This window comes from Muscardinus avellanarius (assembly GCF_963383645.1).
Source record: "Muscardinus avellanarius genome assembly, chromosome: 4".
Lineage (NCBI taxonomy): Eukaryota > Metazoa > Chordata > Mammalia > Rodentia > Gliridae > Muscardinus > Muscardinus avellanarius.
In genome coordinates this window covers 87,516,093-87,541,446 of record NC_137789.1, presented here as the reverse complement: position 1 = coordinate 87,541,446, position 25,354 = coordinate 87,516,093, and the positions used below count along the sequence as shown (strand labels likewise).

The window sequence follows — 25,354 nt, the reverse complement described above, 5'->3', positions numbered from 1 at the left end:
AGACCTAGTTTCAAAATAAAAAGAGGGATAGTCCATACATCTATTTTTAAACAATTTGGCTGGGTATGGTGATGCATACTTGTAATCCTAGTACTTGGGAGGCTGAGACAGGAGGATCTAAGTTTCACAGCTAGCCTCAGCTACTTAGTGAGGCCATTTGCAACTCAGTGAGACCCCGTTTCCAAAATAAAGAATAAAAAAATAGGGCTGGGGGTGTAGCTTGGAGGTAGAATGCCCCTGGGTTCAATTTCCATTATCACAAAGAAGAATAAATAAATTAATTAAAAACTAAAAACTAAAAATAATCTTAAACTGTTTTGTTCTTTTATCTTTCTAGCAAAGACCCCAATGCTTGAATGAATTAGCTTATAAACTATTGTGCTTAGTAGCCAGGTGTGGTGGCGCACACTTGTAATCCCAGCGCTTGGGAGGCTGAGACAGGAGGATCACATAGGTTCAAAGCCAGCCTCAGCTACTTAGTGAGGCTCTCAGCAACTCAGTGAGACCCTGTTTCCAAATAAAGTATAACATAGGCATGGGAGTATAGCCCAGAGGTAGAAAAGCCCCTGGGTTCCACCCCCAGTACCACCAAAAAACAACAATAAAATAAACTATAGTGCTCAGTATAAAATTATCAAAATCTCAGTACTACAAATTCATGGTCTTCAATTGAGCTGGTTGCTGGTACTTCCCAGCAATCTTAATTTTTCTGATTTCTACTCTGTCCCTCTATCTTCTAACTTTCTCTTCTCTTGGATTCTTGAAATTACTCATCTGGTTTTGCTTTTACTTTTTTAGTCATACCTGATTGGCCTTTTTCATGAACTACTACGTTTCTTGAGCCTTAGATGTCATTGTGTATTCTACGGGTCTGTCTATGGCCATCCTCCTCTCATACTACTCTGAATTAATTATCTCAATTACCATGCAGCTTCAACTATCATCTGTATTTTGATGAGTCCCAAAGAGATAGTTTTAGTTCAGATCCCTTTCAACTACGGACCCATATCAAACTATCAAATTTCTCCACTTTAGCTGAGTATAGTGGTGCACACCTGTAAATGCTGTACTTGGGAGGCTGAGACAGGAGAAATGCAGTTTCCAGGTTAGCCTCATCAACTTTGCAAACTCTGTTGCAAAATAAAAAATAAAATAGGGCTGGGGGTGTAGGCTTATAGGTAGAATGCCCCAGAGTTCAATCCCCAGTACTCTGACACAAAAAAAATGTTCTCTACTTGGATAGTCCATATAAATTTAATATGTCTAAAGGTGAAAACATTGTCTTTACCTATAAACTATACTATCAAACCATTACCTCACCAGGTGTGGTGGCTTATGCTTGTAATGCCAGCAGTTGGGAGGCTGAGACAGGAGGATTGGGGTTCATGGACAGCCTCAGTTACTACTTAGTTGAGGCCCCTTGCAACTCAGTGAGACCCTGTTTCAAAATAAAGAATAAAAAATAGGGCTGGGGGTGTAGCTTGGAGATAGAATGCCCCTGGTTCCATCCCCAGTACCGCAAAAACAAAACAAAACAAAAACAAACAAACAAACACATCAATGAGTCTGAGTATTATCCTAGGTGTTTCTTTCTTCCTTCAGAAATAGTGAATTAGCCGGGCATGGTGGCGCACGCTGTGCTTGGGAGGCAGAGACAGGAGGATCACGCAGGTTTGAAGCCAGACGCGCGCGCTGGCTTAGGAGACCCTGTTTCCAAATAAAAATGTAAAAAAATAGGTCTGGGAGTGTAGCCCAGAGGTAGAAGGGCTTCCAGGAACTCCAGTACCACCAAAAACAAAACAAAACAAAACAAAAAACCAAAAAAAGAAATAGTGAATTAGGACTTTTCCTATTTATAATTATTACAATGTTCAATTTTGCCCATGTTCCATAATACAAAGTACTCTTTCTAAAATTTAATTTTCATTCTATTTTATGATGGCGTCACTATGTAAATTTCAAATTCTTTAACATGGTATCTAAGATTCCCCATGATCTGACTCCTGCCTAAACTTCCACTCTCACCTTTTATTAGTACTTCATATTCCAGACACATTCTGTGCTCTAGACACTAACTAACCTTCAGTCTTTTTTTTTTTTTCCCTTCAGTACTGGGTACTGAATCTAGGCCCATTCTACCTTTGAGCTACATTCCCAGCCCTAGTTTTACTCTTTATTTTCAGTTCTTAACATCACTTAAAAACAAAACAAAACAAAACTTATGGCATCAGACGTGGTGACACATGCTTGTTATCCCAGCATATGGGAGGCTGAGACAGGATGATTGCAGGTTTGCAGCCAGCCTCAGCTACTTAGTGAGGCCCTCTGCCACTTAGTGAGACCCTGTTTCAAAATAAAGTATAAAAAATAGGGCCAGTACCACACACACACACACACAAAAAATAGGGCTGGGGGTGTAGGTCAGAGGAAGAATGCCTCAGTACTGCCCCCCCCACAAAATTGTGTATCGTACACTCAATTGTTTGGGATATACCATTCCCATCTTTTGGCTAATTTCTCCTGTTTTTAAACCTCACATTAAGCCAGGAGTGGTAGTGCACGCTTGTAATCCCAGCATTTGGGAGGCTGAGACAGGAGGATCGCAGTTCGCGGACAGCCTCAGCTACTTAGTGTGGCCCTTCTCAACTCAGTGAGACCCTGTTTCAAAATAAAGAATAAGCCGGGCGTGGTGGCGCACGCTTGTAATCCCCGCGCTTGAAAGGCAGAGACAGGAGGATCGCGCAGGTTCGAAGCCAGACGCGCGCGCTGGCTTAGGAGACCCTGTTTCCAAATAAAAAAATGTAAAAATAGGTCTGGGAAAATAGGTCTGGGAGTGTAGCCCGGAGGTAGAAGGGCTTCCAGGAACCCCAGTACCACACACACACACACAAAAAAAAAAAAGAATAAAAAACTGGGCAGGGGTTGTAGCTTGGAGGTCAAATGCCTCTGGGTTCCATCCCAGACTCGCAAAAACAAACAAACAAACAAACAAACAAACAAACCTCACATTAGTGTTCCAATTCTTGAAAATTTTTCTTGATCTACCTAGTGTACATTAATCCAATAATGTAACAGATGATGCACATCTATATCATGGCACTTACCAACAGAACTATGAACACCAGTCTCCCCCTACCAGTTTGAGTGCCTTGAAAGAAAGGGGTTACATAACAATTCCAACATACCTAGTGATCTATAACAAAGATAATAAATCCTTACTGAAACTAGCGGTGGTGGTACATGCTTATAATCTCAGTGCCTGGGAGGCTGCCACAGAAGGTTTGAGGCCAGCCTCAGCAACTTACTGATATCCTCAGCAACTGAGCAAAATAAAAATAAGAGCCAGGCGAAGTAGTGCATGCCTGTAATCTCAGTACTTGGGAGGCTGAGACAGGAGGATCACAGGTTCAAGGACAGACTCAGCAAGTAGTGAGACTCTTAGCAAAGCCCTGTTTCAAAATAAAAATGAAATAGGGCTTCGGGTGTGGCTCGGAGGTAGAATACCCCTATGTTTAATCCCCAGTACCACAAATAAAATGTTTACCGAATTAATGATGCATCACAGATTTTTTTTTCCAGCACTGGGAATTGAACCCAGGGGCTTTCTACACCCCTAGCCCTATTTTTTATTCAAATAAAAATATAAGATAGGTCTGGGAGTATAGCCCAGAGGGAGAAGGCCCCAGGGTTCCATCCCCAGTGCCACAAATAAAACAAAACAAACAACCACAATAGGTTGGAGAGCATAACTGGAGATAGAATGCCCCGGGTTCAATATCTGGATTGAACCCAGGGGCATTTTACCTCTAAGCTACACTCCTGATCTCTATTTTTTGTTTTGAAACAGGGTGTCACTAAGTTGCAGAGGACCTCGCTAAATTGTCCACCCTGGCTTCAAACCACAAATCTGCAGTCCTCCTGTCTTAGCCTCCCAAGTAATGGGATTACAGGTTGCGCCACCATGTCCAACTTCTCCAAGTACTTTTGACTCTTCAAATTCTCTCAATTTTTTTTACATCTTCATTGTTGGAATATTAGTTCAAGTTCTTAAATTGTTTACTAGTAATATCTAATCTCTACTATTCTTCTTCCTTGACTGGAAGAAGCCCAGCTAGGTTAACCTTACACAAAAATTTTACTTTCTTTCCCCTCCCTCCCTCCTTCCCTCCCTCCCTCCCTCCCTTTTGCAGTACTGGGGATGGAACCCAGTGCATTCAACCTTTGGGCTACAGCCCCAGCCCTCTTTTTTAATTCTTTATTTTGAAACAGAGTCTGAGTTGCTAAGGGCCTCACTGGTAGCTGAGGCTGTCCGCAACTGATCCTCCTGTCTTCACCTCCAAAATGTGGGGATTACAAGCCTGTGCCACCACACCTGGCTTTACATAGTTTCTTAATGACGAAAAATTAAAGAAAAAGAGCCAGGCATATGCCATAATCCCAGTACTTGAGAGGCTGAGACAGGAGGATTGCAGGTTCAAGACCTGCCTCAGCAATCTAGCAAGATCCTGTTTCAAAAAAAATGAAAAGGGCTGGGGGTGTAGTTCAGATAGATGCCCCTGAGTTCAATCCCCAGTAATAAATACACACACAAAGATAACAGGATTATACCCTTAAAGCCTTCGATAAGAACAGCATGGTGGCTCACACTTGTAATCTCAGTACTTGGCAGGCTGAGACAGGAGGACTGCAGATTTGTGGCCAGCCTCAGCAATTTAGAGAGACCATTTCAAAATAAGTATTAAAATGGTCCTGAGGGGTATAGCTTGAAGGTAGAATGCCCTTGCCCCAGTACGACAAAATATAAATAAATAAATAAATAAATACCTTCAATAATAATAGTGATGGCTACCAGTTTAGTACCTGAATATCAGGCCAGGCTCTATGGTACATACTTTAAATAGACTGTCTCCATTAATCCTGAAAAACTTCCATATTAAAATGGTCCTGGTGGTACATGACTATAATTCCAGTGTTTGGGAGGCTGCCACAGGAGGATTATAGGCTGCAGTCAACCGTAGCAACTTAGTTTCAGCACCTAAGCAAGATCTTGTTGCAACTTGGTGACTGTTTCAAAATTAAAAATAAAATAAGGCTGGCTGGGTGTGGTGGCTCAAGCTTGTAATCCTTGTGCTTGGGAGGTAGAGACAAGAGGAGCTCACAGGTTCGAAGCCAGCCTTGCTGGTTTAAGAGACCCTGTTTCCAAATTAAAAAATATATAAAATAGGTCTGGGAGTGTAGCGCGGAGGTAGAAGGGCTCCATCCCCAGTACCACCAATAAAATAAAATAAAATAAAATAAGGCTGGAGGTAATAGCTCAGAGGTAGAACAATTTTCGGTTCAATCTCCAGTACCACAGTACCTCTGTTGGGGTGGAGGGGAACCTCCATATTCAGACTTCATTAACTCAATTTTTTTTTCAGTACTAAAGACTGAACTTGGGAAACACCCTACTGCTAAACTGACATCTGTAGCTCTTTTCATTTTTAAATTTTGAAATAAGATCTTATAGGTTGCCCAAAGATGGTCTCAAACTTGCCCCCCCCACCTCAGCCTCCAGAGTCAACATACAAGGTTTATTAACTTAATTTTATAAACAAGAAAACTCAAGCTAGGCAATGTGGCACATGCCTATAAACCCAGAAACTCAAGAGGTTGAGGCAGGAAAATCAGAAATTTGAGGCCAAGCCGGGTGTGGTAATGCATACCTGTAATCCCATCACTTGGAAGGCTGAGACAGGATAGCAAAGGTTTGAAAGCCAGCCTCTGTGCCAAGAGGTGGCACATGCTAGTAATCTCCGCACTTGGGAGGCGGAGACAGGAGGATCGCGATTGCGCAGATTCGAAGCCAGCCATGCTGGCTTCAGAGACCCTGTTTCCAAATTAAAAAAAAAAAAAAAGAAAAAAAAATATATGAAATAGGTCTGGGAGTGTAGCCCAGAGGTAGAAGATAGAAGGGTTCCATCCCCAGTACCACCAAAAAAAAAAAAAAAAAAAAAAAAAAAAAAAAAAAAAAAAGCCAGCCAGCCTCAGCTATTTAGTGAGGCTCTCAGCAACTTAGACCCTGTTTCCAAGTAAAATATAAAATAGGTCTGGGAGTATAACCCAGATGTAGAAAAGCCCCTGGGTTCCACACCCACTACCCCCCCACACACACATACAAAATAAATTTGAGGCCAGTCTTAGCAACTTAATCAGACCCTGTCTCAAAATAAAAAGTAAAATAAAGGTTTGGGAGCCCAGCATGATAATGCATGCCTGCAATTTTAGTACTTGAAAGGTTGAGACAGGAGGATCATAGGTTCACAGCCAGCCTCAGCAATGTAAGGGTAGCTTCAGCAACTCAGTGAGCTTCTGTCTCAAAACAAATAAAATAGGGTAGGGGGTATAGCTCAGAATGCCCCTGGGTTTAATCCCCAGTACCACAAAAGAAAAAAAATAAATAATAGGTCTGGGGATGTAACTTGGTGGTAGAGCACTTTCTAACATATACGAACGAGGCCCTGTGTTAATCCCGAATATTGCAAAAATCAACTGCGAGAAAAAAAAAAAAACTAAAGCTTATGAATATTAAGTATATTGTCCATGGTAAGGTTACTATTAAGTAGTACATCATACATTCTGACTCCAGAGCTTATGTTCTTAATCATCCAGAAGCTATCTTCCTGCTTATTGGCTTAAATTTAAGATCCTCAACTTGGTGTACAAAAATTTGTCTCCACTTCATCTGCCACTCTGCCAACCACTTTACAAATTACAATACATTTAATGCTCTTCCCCACAAAAAACTCATACCTTTCTGCTTCTGTTTTGTCTACTCTATCCCTCCTTTCTGTCTGGAGGAATTCTACATACAAAACGTTCTACATTCATTGAAAGTAACACTTTAAATTGTCAATTCCTTCTTACGGTTCCAAAAGCACTTTATTTCTCCTTCATTTTATTATTTATAAAAATGTCCCTCCCACTATACTGCCAACACTCTAAAAGAATCTATCTTACCTAATACCTTATTCAAATCCACATCACCAATACCTAGCAAAAGGCCTGGTACAAAGTATCTATTTAATAATATGCCCTACAAATAACTTAACCTGTCTTTTTTTTTTGGGGGGGTGAGGGAAACAGGGTCTACCTCTGAGCCATACCTCCCTAGCCCTATTTTATTTTATTGCTGTACTGGGGATTGAACCCAGGAGCATTCTACCTCCAAGATCCACCCCTAGCCCATTTTTTATTCTTTATTTTGAAACAGGGTCTAAGTTGTAGAGGGACTACGTAGCTGAGGCTGGCCGCAAACCTGCAATCCTGTCTCAGCCTCCCAAATACTAGGATTACAAGCATGTGCCACGGCACCCAGTTCTATTTTATTTATTTTTTGTGGTACCAGGAATGGAATCCAGGGGCATTCTACCTCTGAGCTACACCCTCAGCCCTATTTTTTGTTCTTTATTTTGAAACAGGGTCTCAGTGAGTTGCAAAGGGGCTCCCTAAGTAGCAGAGGCTGGCCACAAAACCCAATCCTCCTGTTTCAGCCTCCCAAATGCTGGGATTATAAGCGTGTGCCACCAGACCCAGCTACTTTATTTTAAAACAAGGTCATACTAACATACTGAGAGCCTTGCTAAGTTGCTAAAGCTGGCCTCAAGCCTGCAGTCCTCCTGTCTTGGCCTCCCAATTACTGGAATTACAGGTATGAGCCTCCACATCTGGCTTAATCAGGCAATTACTAATCATACCAGACTTTAAAAAAATATTAATTTTACATAAGTACTAATTTTCCCAAGGATCAAGATTGCTTTTTACCTGTTGTTGTACTTCGGTTGTCTCCCTAGTTTTGAAGGACACAGCAGGAATTTAATAGTTGCTACTTGATTATCCTGATATCTGAATATAAATTTTATATACAAGGATGCCAAATTAGCTTATTTCATCTTTGTATATAAGCAAACATTTTTATGGTGAAACGAGGTCATATGATAGATACTATAACATCCTCATTTGAAAAATAAAAAGTTTTTTCCCCAAAACTCTTCGTTATGACTCTTACAAATTCATTCAATAGCTCTAAACTTGAAGCTTTTGCCTCTCTGAGCAGCTATATTTCCTACTTGACATTTTTTCTCTTAAGATAACTTGTTACCATAGTGTTCTCTCTTCCTCCTTCTCTTATATACACACACTATATTCTCTGTTCCTTTGCTTTCTCTAGGACAAATGGTACTGAAGATTTATTTTAGTATGGTAAGCAGTTAAATGGGGGTGGAAAGAAAAAGAAAAATCATTTTCAAGAGGTGTGTGTATATATGTATTACTGGGTATAGAACCCAGGAGCATTCTACCTCAGAGGTAAACCCCAGCACCCCCACCCCGCCCCCCAGTACTGGGAACGAAACCCAGGGACTTTCTACCTCTGGGCTATACCCCCCAACCCTATTTTTTTTATATTTTTATTTTTTGGTGGTATTGGGGTTCCTGGAAACCCTTCTACCTCCGGGTTACACTCCCAGACACCTATTTTTTATATTCTTATTTGGAAACAGGGTCTCTTAAACCAGCAACGCTGGCTTCGAACCTGTGTGATCCTCCCGTCTCTCCGCCTCCCAAGTGTGGGGATTACAAGTGTGTTTTACTGTTTATTTTGAAGTAGGGTCTCACTGAGTTGCAAGGGCCTCACTAAGTAGCTAAGGCTATCCACTAGAACCATGATCCTCCTGTCTCAGCCTCCCAAATGCTAGGATTACAAGTATGGGCCACCTGGCCAGGGCTCCTATTTTTCTGAAACACTGTCTCAACTAGGCTGCTACATTGCTGAAGTGACCTTTCAACCTGCTGAGATTAGGAGGATTGCAGGATCAAGACCAGCGTTAGCGACTTACTGAGACCCTTAGCAACTTAGCAAGGTACTACTTCAAAATAAAACATTAAAAATCGGCCTGGAGGTGTACCTCAGAGGCTTAATGCCCTTGGGTTCAATCCCCAGTACTACAAAATAATAATAAAAGGATAGATAAAATATGAAATAGATGCTGGGAGTGGTGGCACATGCCTGTAATCACAGTGACTCAGGAGGCTGAGGGAAAAGGATTGCAAGTTCAAGCCTAACTTGTGAAACGGAGCAAAACCTTATCACAGGATAAAAAATAAAAAGGGCTAAGAATGTAGCTGAGTGCAAGGTAGAAGAAAGGAAGTAATTATGTGACTCCAATACCTCTGTGGATCATTTGAAAATCTATAATTAAATTAAGCAATTCTAACCTTTTCACAGGAGGGCATTCTTCAATATCTTGTACAGACTGTCACGACTATAGAAAATTTAACCTGAACCACAAGTGTGCTAAAACTAGATTTACGAGGATAACCCTGATCACAAAGAACCAGGGCTCTATAACCCATGCAGTAAGAGAGCTACAAGGAGTCTTCCAACAGGTACTGGTTTCTCTGGTATCTTTGAGAGGCTTACTCTATTGAAGTGATTTTCAGCCAAACACATAATTATGTCTGTTGTGACTTTAAGCATTTCATTTGTTATTTATTAGTGGTGTTTTTGAAGTGTCAAATCTTGTAACTATTAAAATAAAGTACCAGCCAGGCATGGTGGTGCATGCTTGTAATCCCAGTACTTGGGAGGCAGACAGGAGGATGACAGGTTCAAGGCCACCTCAGCAATTTAGAGAGACTCTCACCAACCTAGGGAGACCTTGTTTCAAAACAAGAAATAAGCCAGGTGTGGTGGCGCACGCTTTTAATTCCCACGCTTGGGAGGCGGAGACAGGAGGATCACGCAGGTTCGAAGCCAGCCGTGCTGGCTTAAGAGACCCTGTTTCCAAATAAAAAGTATAAAATAGGTCTGGGAGTGTAGCCCGGAGGTAGAAGGGTTTCCAAGAACCCCAGTACCACCAGAAAACAAAAACAAAAACAAAAACAAAACAAAACAAAAACAAATAACAAGAGCTGGGGATATAGCTTGGAGGTGGAATGCACATGGATTCAATCCCCAGCAACAAAAATAAATAAATAAATAAATTATATATATATATGTATATATTGTTTTTGACTAGAAGCTAGAGCACATAATTTAAAGATAAATTTACTAGAAAATAAAACTCTTATGTTCAATACCAATTATAGCTTCTATAATATTACTACTACAAAATGGTACATTTGCAAAACTAGCGCCACATTCTAGATTTCAAAGAAATCTTCATTTTAAAGAATTAAGCTGAGCAGGGTGTGGCAGTGTACACCTGTAATCCTAGTACGTGGGAAGCTGAGACAGGAGGATTACAGGTTCAAGGACAGCTTCAGCAAGTAGTGAGACATTCATCAACCCAGCAAAACCCTGTTTCAAAATAAAAATAAAGCCAGGCATGGCGGTACATGCTTTTAATAGTAGTACTTGGGAGGCTGAAACAAGATCACAGGTTCATGGCCAACCCTCTACAACTCAGTGAGACCCTGCTTCAAAATAAAGAATAAAAAAATAGGGCTGGAGGTGTAGCTTGGAGGTAGAATGACCCTGGGTTCAATCTCCAGTACTGCAAAATAAAAATAAATAAATAAATAAATAAATAAATAAATAAATAAAATAGGGCTGGAGATATAGCTTGGAAGTAGAATGCATCTGGGTTCAATCCTTAGTACCATCAAGAAGAAAAAAAAAACAACTGAACTAGTACAGTGGGGTCATTTCTCATCAGGCAACCAGTGTTCCCTATGATCAAGTATAACTGAATGTAAAAGACAAAACAAAAAACCTAAGCTGAGTGTGGTGCTGCACACTTGTAATCCCAGTATTTAGGATTGCACAGGTTACAAGCTAGCCTCAGGTGAGGCCCTCAATAACTTAGTGAGACCCTGTTTCCAAATAAAATATAAAATAGGTCTGGGAGTTTACTCTGGAGGTAGAAAGTTCCTGGGTTCCATTCTCAGTACAAAAAGCAAAAAACAAACAAACAAAAAAACTTAAAAGAGGATTTTGGGAGCCGGGGATGGTGGCACATGCCTGTAATCCCAGTACCTGGGAGGCTAAAAGAGGAAGACTGCAAGTTTGAGGACAGCCTCAGCATGTAGTTAAGACTCTCATCAACCTAGGGAGACCCTGTTTTCAAACAAAAAATAAAACAGGGTGTAGCCCAGAGGTAGAATGCCTCTGGGTTCCATCTGCAATAAAACACACACACACACACACACACACACACACACACACACACACACACCTCTCTCTCTCTCTCTCTCTCTCTCTCTCTCTCTCTCTCTCTCTCTGGATTTTGGGATCTATATGAAAAGTGGATATCCCAGTAAATGTAAAGAAAGCTAGAGACCCCTTGAATAGTGTAAAGTTGTCTGCTACACACTACCTTTAAACCTTTAAGCATGTGATTATCAGAAATTCCAACTGCTAACAAATTCCATAAAAAAAATGAGAGGAGTCTCCATGGAGAAGATACAACTAGTGCATAAGATTATAATAACCATGTCCTGTACTAAACTATAATTTTCTATACTAACAAGCTCTTTTTCTATTTACATAAAGCAGATGCCTTTTTTTTTTATACCAGTAAACTAAATATGACTATGTCTTAGACTTAGAACTCATCCCTAAAGAATCTGCCTTAGGCTTGGAATCTTACTCTTTACTGCATGAAAGCAATATAGGAAAAACATTACCACATATATGACAAGAAACAAAAAGATTCACTCACAAGCATTAGGATAACTTAAGTTCATTGTTCAGGAATGTGACTGGTTATCTCATTTAAAGTCTGGTGAAAAGTGCCCAGGGAAATGAACATACACCCAGAAATACAATGGAAAAACTAAGTAGCCAACATTCCCTATTCTTACCCCAATAAAACTCCAGAATTTCTTGACATGATAAATGCCTGAACTATCAATATCTTTTTTTGTTTTGTTTTATGGTACTGGGGATGGAACCCAGGGGCCTTCTACCTCCAAGGAACACTTCCAGACCTATTTTAAATTTTATTTGCAAACAGGGTCTCAATAAGTTGCTGAGAGTCTAAGTAGCTGAGGTTGGCTTCAAACCTGCATGATCCTCGGGTCTCAGCCTCCTAAGTAGTGGGACTACAATCGTGCACCACCACCCCTGGCATCTTTTTCTTTCTGAAAAGATTTCTCAGAACAAGGAGTCTGTATTCAGCTCATCCCAATGCCTGGCCCAACTAGATATACTACTAGCTTTTAAAATTTACATTTGAGCAGGACATGATGGCAGAACTCTTGTAACCCAGTTACTTGGGAGGTTGAGACAGGAAGATCGCAGGTTCAAAGCCAGCCTCAACAACTTATAAAGACCCTGTTTCCAAATAAAAAAATAAAAATAAGGCTGAAAGTATAGACCAGAGGTAAAAAGCCCCTGTGTTCCATCCCAAGTACCAAAAAAAAAAAAAAAGAAAGAAAAAGAAAATAAATCCATATTAGAAGAGGTACAAACCAGTACCACTCTTTTGGGGGGGGGGCACTGGATATGGAACCAGGGGTATTCTACCTCTGAGCTACACCACCAGCCGTATTTTTTATTCTTTATTTTGAAAAGGGTCGCATTAAGAGCCAGACGTGGCAACACAAGCTTGTAATCCCAGCGTTTGGGAGGCTAAGACAGGAGGAGCTCACAGGTTCAAAGCCAGCCTCAGCTACTTAATGAGTCTCTCAGCAACTTAGTGAGACCCTGTTTCTAAATAAAATATAAAATAGGTCTGGGAGTATAGCCCAGAGGTAGAAAGCCTCTGGGTTCCACCCCCAGTACCACCAAAAACGAAAAGAAAAGAAAAAAGGTCACACTGAGTTGCAAAAGGCCTCACTAAGTAATAGCCGAGGCTGTCTGCAAACCGCAATCCTCTGGTCTCAGCCTCCCAAATGCTGGGATAACAATGGTGAGCCACCACACCTGGCTCCAGTGCCACTCTTTTAAGAAACAATAGAGACTCAAATTGAAATTTTTAAATTAAAAAAGAAAAGCACAAAAAGGAAAAAGGTCTCATTTTAAAATATTTTAATGGAAACATTTCAAAAGTGGACTAGCACTATTTAAAAACTACCAGTGTATTTGAGACTGAATTTGAAAAATACTAAAAACAAGTTTAAAAATGTTCACTTAAAGAAAATCTTTATTCTACAAGGGTTTCAACATACGACAACAAACTATATTGTAAAGAAAACTCATTTCAAATTGTTTTTGACCTCCACAGTAGTATTTGAAGTTGATGGGCTCTCAGAGAGCTTAGAATCTTAAGCAACTCTCAGCCCACGATCTCTCCATCCTAAACCCGCTTACCTATTGTGTGTAAACATCAATCAATTCTGCCATAGCTCTGAAACATTTAAGTTTTCCTTCTTGGGGGAGTGTGTGGGTGTGTATTACGGGGGGGGTAATCTCTTTCGGCCACACTGTTGACGGGTGCCCATTATTTATCCACGAGGATTTATTTTCATGCCGCCGCTCCCCCTATTCTGCACTCACAGCCTCCGCTCTCAGATCTCGCCTCGACCCTTCACCTTGTCCAGTCCCATGTGGCTCCCCAGTTTCCGCACGGGGCGGCCCTGGCGGGCCGGTGCGCACGGCGGCGGCGGCGGCTGTCAGGTCGCGCGTGGGCCGAGCCCGGGCCGTCGGCCGCCCGGGGCCCTGCGCGGCCCGAGTGCAGCTGTGGCGGCCGCCGCCGCTCCGACAGGCCGGGCGGGCGCAGGGCCCCGGCGAGCCCGCCGCGAGCCCAGCCCCAGGGCCGCCGGGGCCCCTCCCCGCGGGAGGCGGCCAGTCGCTCGCGGCCCGCGGCCCGGCTCGTCGCGCCGGCCCGGGTCCGTCCACCTCTCACCTTTGACGACGCGGTCGGCGCCGGGAGGGGGCGGCGGGGGCGGGGGCGGGGGCGGCGCGGCCCGGGCCGGCTCCGCGGCCGCCATGCTGGGCCCGGGGCTCCGCGACGCGCTGGGCCGGGCGGGGTTGGGGGCGGGGGCGGCGGCTACCAGGGCCAAGCGGCGGAACCGCCGGGGAACATGGCGGACCCTCTTTCCCTTCAGAGGGGCTAAGACCGGCATGCACCGCGCGTGCGGGGGCGGGGGCGGGGCAGGCTCCAGGGACTTGGGCAGAATTACTGAGACTAGGAGAGAAACAGGACGGCCAAGGGATCGGGTTAAAATTCTTTGCAGAAACAAAAGCGGGGAGTAGAGAAAAAAGAACACCAACTCAAGGAGCTCCCTGTAAAATTGATATGATCAACCCTCAGAACCTACCAACAGAGAAACAAATGACCTGAGTACTAAAGGGTTGACTAAAGAAGCAGCGTGGTAGGTTCTAAAGCACAGACATCTATTTAAAGTGGTAGTTTGAAACAGAGTTTTGTTTAGAGTTTGGAATTGACAAAGTTTCAAAGAACAAAGAACAAGAATGTGGCTGAAGCAGTCTAGGCTCCAAGGGTTAAGAATTTAAACCGGCAATGGGAGATAAGGGAATGGCACCAAGAATCTGCAGAATTCCCCTGAAAAAGGACATAACCTCCCTTTTGATTGACTCAGAAAACAGATTTGGAAGGCAGAGTGATAGAGAATTGGAAATTAGTTTTTCTTTTTTCTGTGCATACACAGAATCTGGGCCCAGGTCACTTAAGGAACCTTTACAGAGACCACGGTGACCGGCCAGCCTTCATGGGGAAGGTTGAGGAACAAGAACTGACTTTTCCATCATAATTATTAGAAGGGTGTGTATGACACCAGATGTGTTGAATCACGGGTAGGGACCAAGATATCTATTAAGATCTTATGGTCTAGATCTTATGTTGTAGGATCCGAGTGAGATTGAGGGAGAATTTATTTATTTATTTATTTATTTATTTATTTATTTATTTATTTATTTATGGGTCTGGGAATGGAACCCAGAGGCATTTAACCTCCGAGCTATACCCCCTGCCTAATTTTTTTTTATTATTTATTTTGAAACAGGGTCTCACTAAGTTGCAGAGGGCCTCACTAAGTAGCTGAGGCTGTCAGCGAACTGCGAACCTCCGGTCTCAGCCTCCCAAATGCTGGGATTACAAGCGTGCTCCACCACGCCCAGTTGAGAAATTTTTACATATCCTCTTGCTCAATAAAACATGCTCAACCAGGAGTGGTGGTGCATGCCTATAATCCCAATACTAGGGAGGCGAGACAAGAGGATCATAGGTTCGAGGACAGCCTCAGCAAGTAGTGAGACTCATCAACCTAGTAAGACCCCGTTTCAAAATTAAAAATAAAATAGCCTGGCGTGGTGGTGCACACTTGTAATCCCCGCGCTTGGGAGGCGAGACAGGAGGATTGCGCAGGTTCAAAGGGAGCCGTGCTGGCTTAAGAGACCCTGTTTCCAAATAAAATTTTATATATATATATATATATATATATATATATATATATATATATATATATATATATATATATATATATATATATATGCCTGGGAGTAAAGCCTGGAGGTAGAAGGGTTTCCAGGAACCCCAGTACCACCAAAAATAAAAAATAAAAATATTTAAAAAATAGGGCTGGGGGTGTAGCTTGGAGGTAGAATGCCCCTGGGTTCAATCCCCAGTCCCACAATAAATAAATAAATAAATAAATAAATAAATAAATAAATAAATCAAACGTGCTCAGGCTGAGGGATTACAATTGTGACTGAGCAGCACGTGGCAGTAATGGCTCTGCTGCTGAGGACAAGGTGGTGTGTTAAGTGTGCCTGACTCATCTGTTCAGAGGGGCAAATGTTATATTTGGATCTATAAACTAGACCCGCATTCTAGCTAGCACACACTTGTAATCCTAGTACTTGGGAGGCTGAAACAGGAGGATCACAGGTTCAAGGACAGACTCAGCAAGTAGTGAGACTCTCATCAACCTAGTGAGACCCTATTTCAAAGTAAAAATAATTTTAAAAGGGCCAGGGGTAGAGCTTGAAAGTAGAATGCCCCTGGGTTCAACCCCTCAAGCCAAAAAAATAAATAAAATATATGCTCAGAATCTGTTTATAGGTATACATATATTATTTATTAATATTCTAATATGTATTTAGTTTGATTCTATATTTTAAGTATTGTTAGCAGTGCTGAAATAAATATGCCTGTTCAAAATGTCTGTTCAAAAAAAAAGAATCTGTTTATTGGTAATAATTAGATAAGCAGTAGAAAAAATGTCTCATCACCTTTCTACTTCTTTGCACCAGTCACAATAATCTTGAAACCTGGGGCTTAAAAAAAAGAGGAAATGTCCAATGAGCATTATTTGCAAAGGAAGCTTGTAAATTATCTTATAGAGGGAAGGTACTCTTGGGAATGAGGTAGTGTAAAGGTGGATCTTTCTAGCATGGAAGCGCAATAACTCCTCAAGGGAAGGAAAGGGGAGGGAACCATGGGAAGAGAGCAAGGAAGGGACAGGAAGTACATCACAAACCTGTAAGGTAGAGGGAGGGCACCCATAGTGCCTAGATCGAGTGAGTTTGTAAGGAGTGTACTCTGAAAATCTCCCTCAGGAGTGGCAGAAGGAAGTGTACAACCCGTTGTGTGCCTCTGGTAGGAAGGGAATAGGAAACATGCTCTAACAGCAATAACAAGAAAGGCCCACTGACTCCCACCCTGAGTGTATGTATATTCTTCATTTCCTTTTTGGTTCCTCCTTTCACTCAGTCAAAAACCATCTCATATATATGTCCAGGCCTCCCTACTCCAGTAAAAAAGAAGAGCATACAAAAGGGAAGAATGACAAGGGATTAAATAGAACTATCTCAGAGATTTATTAATGAAAAATACTTTACAAAAACAGTATGTTTTGCCCTAAAATAGTTCAGCTGACTCTGAGGGTTTACAATTGCGACTGAGCACGTGGCAGTAATGGCTCTGCTGCTGAGGACAAGAGGGTGTGTTAGTCTGCCTGACTCATCTGTTCAGCGGGGCAAATGTTATGTTGGCAGATCCGCATTCTAGGCCTAAGGTCTGGGGCACAGGGGAGGATGGCAGGCCATGATATCTGGGCAAGTGGGCTGCCAATGAGGTGGTTAAACCAGGACCATGACCACAGGGCTACATGTCTCTCCAAGGAAAGGAGATGGGGAAGAAAAACAGTCAGGTAATAGGGATATGTGGATAAAACAAAGAGAAGCTGCAAATATAGTGGGAATCAGAGGATGAGGGCTCCAGTGGAGGTGGGGGCACAACAGTAACAAGAATAAAATGATGTCACTGAGACACTAAGGACTAGTTAGTATCCAGCGTATCATAATGGATTCAACTTTAAAATGGCTCAAATAAAGCCTTAAACAGCAGCTGCTTCCTTTTGCTAGGGAAATTGAAGTTGAAATTTCAAATATTCCCTTCCTAAGAGCTAGGGCTCATAAGAGGTTCTTGGTACCCTTGGGAGAAACTGCCAATATTATGTTGAAATAAGAACAGCACAAACGTGGTAGAGATGCAGGTTACCAAATCTGTCACATTACAGTTTCAGTGAGAAAGGAGTGGCCCCAGGAAACGAAAAGGGTGACCCTTACCACCTGCTATGCTGCATTACTCTAGCCCTGTTCTGGTCTCTCCCAGGGGCATCTGTTAGAACAAATAGAAACCCCTCTCCTCCTGTCCTCCTGTGTCCAGATTGGGAGGTGTAACTGCTTTGCCTCCAGTCATCATCTGGGGGCATATCTACTCTTCGAGGACCAGGGGTTCGAGACCCTGGAGCAGGACCCGAATTCCAAGCTGACCTCAGGGGTAAACAAAGACTGCTGGGTGGTGGGGATCCAGGACTAATGACGTGAGGACCGGAGGGTAAATGGAAAAGATCCCCCCAGGACTTAGCATGAGGAACTGGAGGGCCCTGGCTTCTTTCTGGTAGTGTGGCAGTGTGGGTTAGCTGAGACTTGTACACTGGAGTAGTTAAGAAGCTAGCCCCAGTGTGCTGGTTGGTCTCTGACCAGGGTCCCCAGGACGCATCAGTTCTGGAACGATGGGGGAGACTCCGGTAGTTCAAAGTTCTTCCTGTGTAGCTGGCCCCTTGGGAAGTTTCACCCCTGTCACACACAGCCAGAAACTGCTGGATACTCCTTGAAGTTCCTGGGGAGAGAAAAGAAATTCAAAGACTAAGCATCTTCAGGAAATAAATCTTCCCAGAGGACTTTTCCTGGCTATTTTACCCCAACTCTTCACTTCCTCAAGAGTATACACACTTAGGAAAGAAGAGACCTACCTCTGCTGTTCATTTTACTTTTCAAAAATTAATATACATCAGCCTGGCACAGTGGAGCATGCCTTTAATCCCAGTACTTGGGATGCTGAGACAGGAGACTTACAAGTTCAAGGTCTATCTCAACAACTTAGTGAGACACTCAGCAAAATCCTATTTCTGTTGTTGTTTGTTTGTATTGTGGTACTAGAGATTAAACACCCTGGGACATTCTACCTCCAAGCTATACCTCCAGCCCTTTTTAGTTTTTTTTGTTGTGATGGTTGTGGTGGTGGTACTGAGAAGGAGGGAGCCCAGAGGCCTTCTACCTCTGGGCTACACCCCCAAGCCCCATTTTTAAAGTTTTAATATATATTTTATATTTTATAGGGTCTTACTAGGTTGATGAGTCTCACTACTTGCTGAAGCTATAGCTGTCCTCAAACCTGCAATGTTCCTGTGTCAGCTCCTAAGTGTTAGATTACAGGCATGCACTCCTATGTCGACTTGATATTTTGTTTGAAACAGGAGTTTACTAGGTTTCTAAGAGTCTCACTATGTTGGTAAGGCTGTCCTCAAACCTGTGATCCCCCTGTCTCAGCCACCCAAGTACCAAGATTATAGGGTGAGCCACCACACCCAGCTCCTGTTGCAAAATAAAAAATAAAATCAGGTTGGAGATTGAAATGGGCATGGTGGTGCATGCTTGTAATCCCAGTACTTGGGAGGCTGAGACAGGAGAATCACAGGTTCGCAACCAGCCTCAGCAACTTTGTGAGGCCCTGTTTCAAAATAAAGAATAAAAAATAAAACTGGGCATGTGGCCTGTAGGTAGAATGCCCCTGGGTTCAATCCCCAGTACCCCCAGCCTCAAACTCTTAATATACATCAAAATCAAGTCTCTTACCTCCAAGTGGGACAAATGAAACAGCTCCTGAATGTTGGCATACCTACTTCACTCCACTATAATCCCTTCTCCAATACACCCATACTCACATGCACATTTGCACGCATACACACAAACAGACACCCCAATGGATCCCTAATATAGGAAATATATGCCCCTTGTGATGATTTCACTAAGCATCTATGCTAAAATCTTACTCAGTGTGTGTGTGTGTGTGTGTGTGTGTGTGTGTGTGTGTGTGTGTGTGTGTGTGTGATATTTTTTATTTATTTTTTTTACTGGATATGGAACCTAGGGGCATTCTATCTCTGTGCTGTACCCCAACCCTATTTTATTTTCTATTTTGAAACAGAGTCTTACTAGGTTGTGGAGGGCCTCACTAAATAGCTGAGGCTGGCTGCAAACCTCTGATCCTCCTGTCTCAGCCTCCCAAGTACTGAGATTATAAGTGTGCGCCACTGCATCCTGCTCCCGGCTTTTCTTAATATGGTACCTTCACTCCAGTTAAACTGCCTCTGCTTACATTCTTGCTCAATCTCTGAGATTTGTACTTTTGAACATATCACTCCTCCCATGTATAAAATATATAATGCCGCCGGGCGTGGTGGCGCATGCTTGTAATCCCTGTGCTTGGGAGGCGGAGACAGGAGGATCGCGCAGGTTCGAAGCCAGCCGTGCTGGCGTAAGAGACCCTGTTTCAAAAATATAAAATAGGTCTGGGAGTGTAGCCTGGAAGTAGAAGGGTTTCCAGGAACCCCAGTACCACCAAAATATATATATATATATATATATATATATATATATATATATATATATATATATATATATATTTTTTTTTTTTTTTTTTTAAATTAATGCCTTTCCTGTCTTTTTTCTTTTCTCTTCTTTTTGTGGTACTGGAGATGGAATGCAATGGCATTCTTCCTCCAAGTTATACCTCCAGCTCTATTTTTATTTTGAAATGGGGTCTTGCTAGGTTGATGAGAGTCTCACTACTTGCTGATGCTGTCCTCGAATCTGCAATTCTGTCTCAGCCTCCCAATTACTGGGATTACAGGTGTATGCCACCACCACCCATATGTAATGCCTTTTTACATTTATTTGACCTTAGCACTATTGTGTGTGTGTGTGGAGGGGATGGTTGCTGGGGATTGAATTTCTTAGCTATTCCCCCAAGCTCTTTTTTAATTTGTTATTTGAAAACAAGGTTTCACAAAATTGTTGAGAGTCTTCCTAAAATTTCTGAGTTTGGCTTCCAACCTGCAATCTTCTTGTCTCAGCCTCCCAAATACTGAGATTACTGGTGCTTACCACCACACCCAGCAACCTTGCCACTATATTGATATGGGCTGGTAATTCTTTGCTGAGGGTGGTAAGGGACTGCCCTGTGTACTTATGATTGTATAATGGCTTCTAATCTATTAGTACCAGTAGTAACTCCTCTTTCCCTTTTGAGAAGTACTGTCTATGTTGTCTATGCTATAGATTCTGCCATGAAAAGAAAAAGGAGAATGTCATACTGTGGAGAGTTAAGAAAAATCAGAATGGCATACTTGTAATTCCCAGTACTTGGGAGGCTGAAATGAAAAGATCGAGGTTTTGAAGCCAGCCTCAGAAACTTAGCAAGTCTCTCTGCAACTTAGCAAGACTCTATTTCTACATAGAAATAAAATTGGTCTGTGAGTGTAGCTTGGAAGTAGAATGCCCCTGGGTTCAATCTCCAGTACAGGAAGGAAGGAAGGAAGGAAGGAGAGAAGAGAAGGGAGGACGGGGTAGGAAGGATGCTGGCTGCCTTCCCCAGGATTGTCTGGGTCTGTACACATATTGTAGTTACTACAGGTAGAGTCTTCCTAGTCTCCAACTCACTCCTTATCTTCTACATCATTACTTCAGCTGAGCCTCAGTGAATAGGAGGAGAGAAAACTAGGTAATAGAGATATTTTCTGTCTCAAGGATCTCAAAGACTAGGTATTGACTTCTCTTGCTCATTCCAAAGCTTATCCTATCATGAAGAAAACAATTCATTCTCATAAGTAGCCAGATTAGACCCTAGACTAAGAACCATGGTGCCCATAAATGATTCAATCATAATTTGCTAAAATTGTTGGGCATGGTGGCCCATTCTTGTAATCCTAGTGCTTGGGAGGCTGACAGGAGGATCACAGGTTCAAAGCCAGCCTTGGCATCTTAGGAAGGCTCTCAGCAACCCAATGAGACTCTGTTTCCAAATAAGGTTGGAAGTAGAATGCCAAACCCCAGTACAAAAAAAAAAAAAAAATCCACTGAGATCGATGTTTGATCTTGAAGCAGTAATTCGTATCCTTATACCACTCTGCCTTGGGATACCCCACCCTCCCAACAGGACTTAAGAGCTCCTTAGTAAGGTACCACATTCTGGCATATAATATTAAACTGGAGGGAGTTACCTGGGGTTCTATAGGGCTCCCCTGCCATGCTGGGCATCAGGACGTCTGGGGACAGGAACTGTGGTTGGGAAGGGCAGAGTTGGGGATCATAGAGAAACACAGGAGGGTCATGGATGACGGGGAGGGAAGAGGAGCTGGAACAACGGTGCCTGGTATCCAAAGGCTTTTTCCTTGCGTTTGATGAATCCTTATAATGAGACAAGACAAAAAAACATAAAGATGAGGATTAACACACAGCAGGATGTGAATGGGTAAACACAGAGGCAAGCAGGAGAAAATGAAGGAACTAGAGCACAAATAGCTTTGAGTCTAGAGGTCTTGTCTAAAGGGACCCAATTTAGCCAGGCGTGGTGGCACACGCTTGTAATCCCAGCATTCAGGAGGCTGAGACCAGAGGACTGTGGTTCGCGGACAGCCTCAGCTACTTAACGAGACCCTCCCTTCGCAACTCAGTGAGGCCCTGTTTCAAAATTAAAAAAAAAAAAGACTAAAATAAAATAAAAGGACCCAATTTAGTCAGTTACTCTCCCTGTCAGTATTCCTAGGAAATTCGACCTTCAGATTCTCTTTCCTTGGCCAGTTTTCATCATATCTATAACCTTCCTAAACCTAATGTTCAGGTATTTCACTAATTTTTTTATTTTTTTTGGCGGTACTGGGGGATTGAACCCAGGTGTCTTCTACCTCTGAGCTATATCCTAGCCCTATTTTTTGTTGTTTTGAACCAAGGTCTCACTAAGTTGCAGAGGGCTCACTAGCTGCAAACCTGCAATCCTCCTGTCTCAGCTTCCCAAGTGCTGGGATTACAAGTGTGTGCCACCACGCCCAGCTCACTTGGCTCATATGAATGCTAACAACAGAATGAGAGAATAAAAAGCCAGAGATACTGAGAAAGTAGCCAAATACTGGGAACACAGATATATCTGCTGAAATCATGAATCAAGAACTCCACTACATCTTCTATCCTGACACTGCAATATTCCCAGCTTCCTCTTCCTATCAAGTTTGTATTCACACTACCTTTAAACTCTTAATATTCCTCAAATACCCACCTCACTGGCACCTCAGGGTCTTCACACTCACTGTTCCTGGAACCTGAACCATCCCTGTCACCGAAGTCTCTGATCAAATGCTACTTTCTTGAAGCTGATGTCCCTTCAAAAGTAGCTCCAATGAAAAATACCACCTCTTTCTCCATATTCCCTTAATTTATTTCATGCTTCTTTATACTTATCATAGTCTGGGGTTACATCATTTGTTTGTTTCTTGTCTTTCTCCCCTATTAGAATACATCTCATGTCGGTGTGTGTGTGTGTAGCACTGGAGATGGAACCCAGGAGACTTCTACCCCCCAGACCTATTTTATTTTTTATTTGGAAACAGAGTCTTGCTAAGTTGCTAAGAGCTTCACTAAGGTTCTGGATCTGGCTTCAAACCTACAATCCTGTCTCAGCTTCCCAAGTATTGGGATTACAAGTATGTGCCTCCAAGCTTGGCTTCCCTAGCACTTTGAAAATCTTGATTCATGATTTCAGCCTAGCACTGTGCAGTCACTTGTTAAGTATTATAGTAAATAAAACAACCAATATGAAGTATATTTAATTTCCATTAAAAGATTCATGTTGTTTCATCAGGGTATGCTTATAACACCTATCATGGGTACTAAGGAAGTGTTTCAAAAAGAAACCCAGGGTCATTCGACCTCCAAGCTACATCCCCTGCCCTATTTTTTATTCTTTATTTTGAAACCGGGTCTCACTGAGTTGCAGAGGGCCTCACTAAGTAGCTGAGGCTGTCCGCGAACCGCGATCCTCCAGTCTGGGATTACAAGCATGCACCACCACGCCCAGCAAAAAAAGAAATTTCTAAAAGAATACTATAGCTAGGCACAATGGTACACACCTGTAATCCCAGTACTTTGGAGGCTAAGATAGGAGGTTCACATCACAAAATTGAGGCCAGCTGGGCAATTTATTGAGACTGTCTCAAAATGAAAAAGACTTGAGGGGCCAGGCACAATGCTGCACACTTGTAATCCCAGCATTCGGGAGATGGAGATTGGAGAATCGTGGTTCTCAGACAGCCTCTGCTACATAGTGAGGCCCTTTGAAACTCAGTGAGACCCTGTTTCAAAAATAAAAGAAGCCAGGCATGGTGGCACACACTTGTAATCCCAGCATTTGGGAGGCTGAGACTGGGGGATCGTGGTTCGTGGACAGCCTCAGCGACTTAGGCTCTTTGCAACTTAGTGAGACCCTGTTTCAAAATAAAGAATAAGAAATAGGGCAGGGGGTGTAGCTAAGATGTTGAATGTCCCTGGGTTCCATCCCCTGCAAAATAAATAAATAAATAAATAAATAAATAAATAAATAAATAAATAGCGCCGGGCATGGTGGTGCAGGCTTGTAATCCCCGTGCTTGGGGGGCAGAGACAGGAGGATCACGCAGGTTCGAAGCCAGCCTTGCTGGCTTAAGAGACCCTGTTTCCAAATAAAAATATAAAAATTAGGTGTCTGGGAGTGTGGCCCGGAGGTAGAAGGGTTTACAGGAACCTCAGTGCCACCAAAAAAAAAATAAGTAAGTAAGTAAGTAAGTAAATAAATAAATACTAAAAATAATAATAATAATAATAGGGCTGGGGGGTGTAGCTCGGATGTAGAATGCCCCTTGGGTTCTATCCCCAGTATCACAAAAAAAAATTTTTTTAATTAAAAAAAAAAAGACTGGGGGTATAGTTAAGTGGTAAAACCTCCTGGATTCAATCCCCAATACCAGACACAAAAATAAACAAGTAGCCGGGCATGGTGGCACATGCTTGTAATTCCAGCGCTTGGGAAGCTGAGAAAGGAGGATCACACAGGATCGAAGCCAGCCTCAGCTACTTAGTGAGGCTCTCAACAACTTAGTGAGACTCTGTTTCCAAATAAAGTATAAAATAGGTCTGGGAGTATAGCCCAGAGGTAGAAAAGCCCCTGGGTTCCACCCCTTGTACCACAAAAAATAAATAAACAAATAAACAAACAAACAAACATCACACCTCCCTGGTTACTTTTCCAGCAATCTGGGTTCTTTTTCTCAATCTGATTTTAGGGATTAAAAAAAAAAAAAAAAGCCGGGCGTGGTGGCGCATGCTTGTAATCCCCACACTTGGGAGGTGGAGACAGGAGGATCACGCAGGTTCGAAGACAGCCTTGCTGGCTTAAGAAACCCTGTTTCCAAATAAAAAGAAATATAAAATAGGTCTGGGAGTGTAGCCCGGAGGTAGAAGGGTTTCCAGGAACCCCAGTACCACCCCCCAAAAAAAGAACCACCTTAAATATGTTGTTCTTCAAGGATGAGTCCTGGCTCCTCTCTTTCCTTTGCAATATTCTTTTCCTCTTTTCAGTAGCTATAACTTCCAAATCTCAATATCTAGCTCTTATGTCCCATATCCAACAGCCTACCACCTATCTGAACTCAAACATAATATCCCTATTCCTGAACATATATCTTCCCTCAAATATATCACTGTCAACCCATAAATTTGGGATAATTCCCTATTCTCCATAGGCAGGCAGGCAGGCAGGCAGGCAGGCAGGCAGGCAGGCAGGCAGGCAGGCAGTCTCATTTACATTTATCTTAATTGGCTCTCCCATGTTTAGCGTCTCTTTCCTTCCAAATGCCTTACTGTGATCTCTGAGGTCCACAATCTGACTCTTGTTTCTATTCTTTACCAACTCACTTGTCAACATTCTCTATCACTTCCCCACACCACACTTTTGAATCCTGACATACCAAAGGAACTACTCCCCCCCCCCCCCCCAGTACTGGGGATGGAACCTAGGGGCATTCTACCTCTGAG

General features: G+C 42.6%; 2 protein-coding genes across 4 annotated transcripts in view; both read right to left on the bottom strand.

Moving 5' to 3' along the window:
* Positions 1-13,914, bottom strand: part of PPP3CB (protein phosphatase 3 catalytic subunit beta) — a gene marked incomplete at both ends in the record, with an annotated part of 55,498 nt that extends 41,584 nt beyond the window's left edge. For all 3 annotated transcript variants that reach the window (XM_080694577.1, XM_080694579.1, XM_080694578.1), the window contains one exon: positions 13,830-13,914. In XM_080694577.1, the coding sequence (XP_080550703.1) occupies positions 13,830-13,914 (85 nt within the window). The remainder of the gene's footprint in view (positions 1-13,829) is intronic.
* Positions 13,915-17,511: 3,597 nt separating this feature from the next.
* Positions 17,512-25,354, bottom strand: part of USP54 (ubiquitin specific peptidase 54) — a gene marked incomplete at both ends in the record, with an annotated part of 97,237 nt that continues 89,394 nt past the window's right edge. Inside the window, 2 exon segments of the mRNA XM_080693549.1 lie at positions 17,512-18,071; positions 21,514-21,700. Coding sequence (XP_080549675.1) covers positions 17,512-18,071; positions 21,514-21,700 — 747 coding nt within the window.